General features: G+C 37.3%; 1 protein-coding gene across 3 annotated transcripts; it reads right to left on the bottom strand.

Annotated features, from left to right (window-relative positions):
* Nucleotides 1–235: 235 nt before the first annotated feature.
* On the bottom strand, nt 236–5,731 carry LOC121874558 (zinc finger protein 665-like). 3 transcript variants are annotated; one of them, XM_042378748.1, is made up of 3 exons: nt 5,640–5,731; nt 3,913–4,071; nt 236–3,685 (listed from the first exon to the last, which is right to left on the bottom strand). In XM_042378748.1, the coding sequence occupies exon 3, from the start codon at nt 3,288–3,290 to the stop codon at nt 852–854; it is 2,439 nt and encodes an 812-aa protein (XP_042234682.1). In that variant the 5' UTR covers nt 3,291–3,685; nt 3,913–4,071; nt 5,640–5,731; the 3' UTR covers nt 236–851. The 3 variants fall into 3 exon arrangements, with proteins under 3 accessions (XP_042234682.1, XP_042234684.1, XP_042234683.1); XM_042378750.1 differs by having other exon boundaries at nt 3,913–4,079; nt 5,640–5,708; XM_042378749.1 differs by lacking the exon at nt 5,640–5,731 and adding an exon at nt 5,140–5,633 and having other exon boundaries at nt 3,913–4,079.
* Nucleotides 5,732–6,245: the final 514 nt, after the last annotated feature.

Genomic DNA, 6,245 nt, shown 5'->3' with positions numbered 1-6,245 from the left:
CGCTCTTGCCTTCGCAAGCGAGATGTCACGGGTTCGATTCCCAGGCCGGTGGAAGTTGTTTGGACACACTTCCTAGCCCCCATTAGTCCCTGTTCACCTAGCAGTAAAGTAGGTACCTGTTGTAAGTCGAAAGTTGCAAATTCGTATTCAGGGACAAGTTGTTGGAGCTTCCAATAACTTGATGACACAAACCATTGACTCTTCAGGCTTCTACACCCTTAACTCATGAGACATAAAGGCAAGCATGAACTTAGCATGCTTCCCTGTTGGGCACTGTAAACGCTTCTGCGCTTCACCTTACACAAGGATGTAGGGGAGTGCCCAATAAAAAAAAAAATAAAATAAAAAATAAGCACATCTGTTATGGTGGATTTAACAGAAATTCATTAGTCTTAACACCGGGTAGAGACCACCTACCCATGAACCATAAGTCATTCTCTAGACAAAGTAAACAGTGTATAAAATAAGCACAATATGTGTTCTTTAGCATTTCAAAATTCAACACAGACATGCACTACCAATCAACTCACATACAACAAATATAAAAAAGTTTTTAAGCCATTATAATAATTGAAAAGTAAATTATTTGTAAAAAAAGTTTTTCTTATGACTAGTCTAAGGAAAATTTGAAGGATTTACTGACAATACCTCCATTATGGTTTATAAATGTCCAATAAGGTTAAGTTAGGTTAGGTTAGGTTAGGTTACATTTTTCTTTTTTTGGGACACTGCAAAACTTAGGAAATATTACAAGACTTTCTGCCTACTCAAAATATCTTTCACTTTGCATATCAAAATAATCTTCCCCCTGCGGTGTGTTTTGGGTGGGTTAGTGTACAAGTCATCACTCACTAGCCTAAATGCACTTCCTCTTTTATAAAAATTTCAGTACCACCTTTATTATTTACATATTCTATAGAATTATTTACACTATGACATTTCTTATCATCATCATCTGTGAAAGTACTACCATCAGCTGATTCTGTGTTAAAATTACTGCAATCTGAATCTGTTTCTGCTTCAGTTTTAATAGTAATCACATGTTTCATAAAATTATATTCCTGAGGAGTCTTAATATCTGTGCTGGAGTCCTCGTTAATGTACAATATAGTGCTGTCTTGTTTAAGAGTATTTTTATTTACAAGATACTCAAATTCCTCAGAGTCTTCTCTCACGTGACTGAACATATGTTGTTCGAGATTACTCTTTCTGGTAAATTCTTTTGCACATTTTGAGCATTTGTAGGATTTACCGCACACATGAGACAGCTTATGCCGGTTGAGTGTTCCTTTTTGAGTGTACTGTTTCCCACACTGAGTGCACTCATATTTCTCTCTTGTGTGTGTGAACATGTGCTGCTTTAGTTCCCCTTTACATTTCATTCTCTTCCCACACTCAGAACACTCCACTGGTTTGTTCCCAACGACGCTTTTGATGTGCCTTTTTAAGTCACCCTTAAATCTAAATTGCTTACCACATCCCGGACATTCAAAAGCTTTATCATCATTATGCGTAATCATGTGTTTCCGAAGGTGTCCCTTTAACTTGAACACTTTACCACATTCTAAGCATTTGTATGGAGTATCACCATTATGAACAGCTCTGTGCTGGTCAAGATTACTTTTTCTATTGAATTCTTTTCCACAATCAAGACATTTAAATAGTTTTTCATCTATATGAGTGGCCATATGCTGTTTCAAGTTCCCATTAAGGGTGAACTCCTTGCCACACACCGGGCACTTATACGGTGTCTCTCTCGAATGAGTTACTCTATGCTGTTGGAGATTACTCTTCCGGTTGAACTCCTTTCCACACACAGAACATTTAAAAGGGTTATCTCCCAAGTGGGTAAACATATGCTCCTTTAGATCACAGTTGTATTTAAATTCCTTCTCACACAGGGAACAGCTGTATGGTTTTTCCTCATTGTGGGTCAACATGTGGTGTTTTAGGAGTCTTCTTTGTTTGAATTCTTCCCCACAAATAGAACACTCGACCGGTTTCTTTCCCGTATGTATCGTCATATGTTGATTTAAATGACCAATGATTTTAAATTCCTTGCCACAGAGAGCACACTGGAAGGGCTTTTCATCAGAGTGGAAGAGCATGTGTCGCTTCATCATACTCCTGAACCTGAAAGTCTTCCCACACACATCACACTGAAATGGTCTCTCTTGTGTGTGCAGAATTAGATGTTCCTTTAGGTCTGCCATGTATCTAAAGTCCTCCTTACACTGATAACATTTAAAGGGCTTTTCTCCGGCGTTGAAGACCATGTGGTATTTTTTTCCCATTCGTATCAAGGTGGTGTGTTCATTAGCCTGCACCACCTCCTTTAAGCACATGAAGCATTTAAATGGATCTTTCATATTTTCACTCGAGTAGGTTAGCCCATTTATCTCTTCCCCACACGTAGAACATTTTATATCTTTCGTTACTGCGTCTGTAAACTCTTGCTGTTCCTGTTTGCTTTTATCCTCTAATGGTATTTCTGAACACTCTGCTGGTGACTGTTGTAACTCACAGGGTACATAATTAATAATACTTTTATCCTTTAAATCATCCATTGGTGTTTGCTCAGAGTTGTAGAGTTGAACTTGTAGATGACTATCCTTTGAAAATTTTAAATGAATCTCTTCTACTTCTAATGGTATTTGTTCACTTGTTTTACCCGTTAATTTTTCTTTCCTGTTCTCTAAAAGACAAGGTGCTTGTACTGCAGGTGTCTTTTCATTACTGGCATTCAAACACTTAAACAAAGTTTTTTCCATGTTTGTGGTTTTATTCTGGCATTTTCTACTTTTCGTATGATCTATGTCTATTTTTTCAGCATCAGTATCTCTCAATTTATTTTTACTGTCGTTCACATAATTCACATTTTCTTTCTTTGAAGGCTTTAATGAATTGAGCCCAATTTTAATGCTTTCTTGTCTTTCCTTTTCATTTACTGAGTAATCCAGAGGCATCTCTTCTATATCAGACATTCCGCACTCTATTTTCCCACCTCCCATGTCACAAAACAGTTTTTCTACATCAACTGTTCCACGTTTTTCACTTCCACACTCCAGACACTGTAGCAACAAGTGTTCACAGCCACAAACCTCCTCTGGAGGGCAGGTATATGGTCTGTGTTCCATTCTGTGTTTACTCTTTCCATCCTCTAAAAATGCAAAGGGTCTTTCATCCATTTCTGTCATTGTATTTAGACTTTTAACATCATTTTCTACACAAACAAATGGGTTATCGCTTGAGATTAGAAAATCATGCAAACTAGGGCTAATAGGATCCATAGTATACTTAATATCTATCACCACACGCTGTACTGGGCTTTAAGTTCATTTAAAGGTGAACTGAGAAAGGAATAAGGAGACAAATTATTACAGTAAAGACATTTGTAAGGCTTTCTTGTCAGGTAATCATGACATACATTAATTAGATACAAAAGGAAGACTATCTTGTGTTCTTAATGCAATATTAATCTGCACTCAAACTTAATGCAATAAGGCTGCATATTTAGGATGGAAAGGATTGTTGTACAGTATTATGAGAGCATCTCTGTGCTCTTCCCTCGGTGATGTTATCCATATGCATTGCTACAATACGTGGCTGATGATGGAGAGACCAGCAGTGCATCCCTCTCAGTTATCAGGTGACAGAGGGGACCATACAATACATTGGCTCTGCTCTGCAAAGGGATTTTCCAAGATTGCTGTAATTCTATAACATGTAACACCTCTAATTAGTACAATTAAACTTTGTCAAGCAAAAAAAAATCCATACCGTACCAGGAACATTACGAACTTAATAATATATAGATGTAGCTAATGTATATAATCAAATACAATTCCAATAAGCATTTTATCTCAAAATACATTATATAACCACATTATTTTAATTGCATTACACACTCACTGTCTGTTCTTTCTCCTTCTCCATAGCACTGTGACAATAGTTCAGCTACAGTACAATAAGCGACCAGAAAATGTAGACTTCATCGGGGCCGCTACACTCCATGTCTTGATGTATTAAGCTGCAGTCACTCTCCAATGTTCACATAGTGGCAATACATCCCTGAAAAACTGGATTAGCTTTAATATGTGTCTCATTATGCTGCAGGACTGTGCCGATTAAGTTAACAAACCTAATTTTTCATACTCAACAAATTTAGTTAATTAACTCAAATCGTTATACATTACAATTTCTCCAAATTAATTAACGTCAATTATTTTTTAAGTAAGTTTCCTTTAAAAAATGGGGGGTTTACGAGGGTTAGGACTCAGTGCTACTACAACATACAGTCTACAAAGATATCTTTAGTTTAACCTAACCAACATAACAAAGTAACCTAACCTTACCTAATGTAACAATGTAACGTAACCTTACCTAACCTAACCTAACCTTACCTAATGTAACGTAACATAACTTAACCTAACATTGCCTAACATAACAACCTAACCTTACCCAGTGTAACCTAACCTAACATTGCCTAACGTAACCTTACTTAATGTAATGTAACATAACATAATGTAACCTAAATATTTTATAGACTGCATGCACGTAGGACTCACCCCCCTCCTGGACCCATGGTCATGTAGGGTTAGTGGGCATGAGCATATGAACTGGGAAGGAAGAATCGAGACAGACAGTCAGGCAAATTGTTTCCACCGATTCAGACAAAATTGGATAGAATTATTGTAACGTATTTTCATTTTACTGTTTCCAGCCCTGTATTAAATTTATTAATCGACAGATTTGCCTGATTCATTGATTCGCCAAGTTTGTCAGCAACTACTGAATGTTTGATGTGTTAAAAATTAATTAGCGGATATTTTGCCATGACCGGCTAAGTTCCTACTAACGCTATTTTACCGTGAGTGCGCTAAGTACTTTCTGTTTAATATGACAGGGGGTTCGCCGCTCCCCCCCACCCCGGCTAGGAAGTTAGGTAAGGTTAGGTAGGTTTCTTTGGTTGGTTAGGTCAGGTTCTATTAGGTTCTAGTTAATGTCGCCTCTTTTATAAAGATAAGTTTCCATGCACAACGGAAATATAGTTAGGTATGTTTACAGCTACACAACGATCGACTCGCAGCGAAATAAATGCCAACTGCCGCTAGAGTCACGGTCAAATATTGTTCTCACATTGTTCAGCGGTAATGATTGATGAGCCACTCCCCGCACAGTCACGGTAAAATAGCGTTGAGGAACTACTGGTCACGGCAAAATATCCACTGCCAAAAATTATAAAAAGAAAACAAACATTAACAAATTGTTTACTATTATTGTATACCTGTATTGTTTATGTATATGTTGAACTAATGTGACGTTATATGCTTTTACAGAAGAAATACTGTAGCACTCCATCTACACCTTATATATCCTATGTCAAATAGTCATACACTTATATAACTATGCCTTTCCCCAACAGCCTATGATGAAGTGAGGGAAAAATTAGATACTATTCTGAAATTAGATACTTGTCTCATAAAACTGATTTAACGAGTTGTGTGAGGTAGAGGTGAGAGGAGGACTACCATGTATCAGCCCCATAACACAGTGAAACACCTCTTTATAACACCTCACTCTACTGACCTCTTAAAACATTATACAACACACACACAACAGAGAGGAATGTTACCGACCCCGAGGCTCACATCACTGACTGGTTTTTTTATTTGTGTTTATCTCTCCTTTATGTGTCACTTGAGAGCCAGATGACAGTGTTATGGCTCTATGACTCGTCTTCCCTTGAGATGGAAATTGAAACGATAATATATCTTCATATATAGGATCTCTTCATTTGTTTTATTTCTTATATTTTCCTCCTATGTGCATTATATTAAAGTGCCTTTTAATTTAAAACAGCTTTAGAATTGTGACTTGCATGAGCTGTTCAAATGTCTCGAAAATGGCAAATGTTCTTTAACATTACGAAATACAAGACCCTACATGTAGGATACAACAAACCTAGTTAATTCTGTACAGTACTGTTAATATGTTAATAACACTTTTCTGACGAGGAGAAAGATCTCGGCGTTGTGACAGATCAGACACTGAAGATAGTACAAAATGACCACACAGCAGAAACGTGCTTAAATGTCATGCTAAATTATCACTTACTTTTACTCACTTTTATCCTCTTCACCACTAATCGGCTCGTTAGCCGCTTGGGCGATCGGTCACGTCTCTTTTACGCACTGTTGGCAAGTACTGGGCATGCACCGGCTCCTGAATGTACTTACAGTACA

The sequence above is a fragment of the Homarus americanus genome, unplaced genomic scaffold (assembly GCF_018991925.1).
Source record: "Homarus americanus isolate GMGI-L3 unplaced genomic scaffold, GMGI_Hamer_2.0 scaffold34360, whole genome shotgun sequence".
In the NCBI taxonomy this organism is placed as follows: domain Eukaryota; kingdom Metazoa; phylum Arthropoda; class Malacostraca; order Decapoda; family Nephropidae; genus Homarus; species Homarus americanus.
Note: the sequence above shows the minus strand (reverse complement) of the source record. Positions and strands in the feature narration are given on the sequence as shown.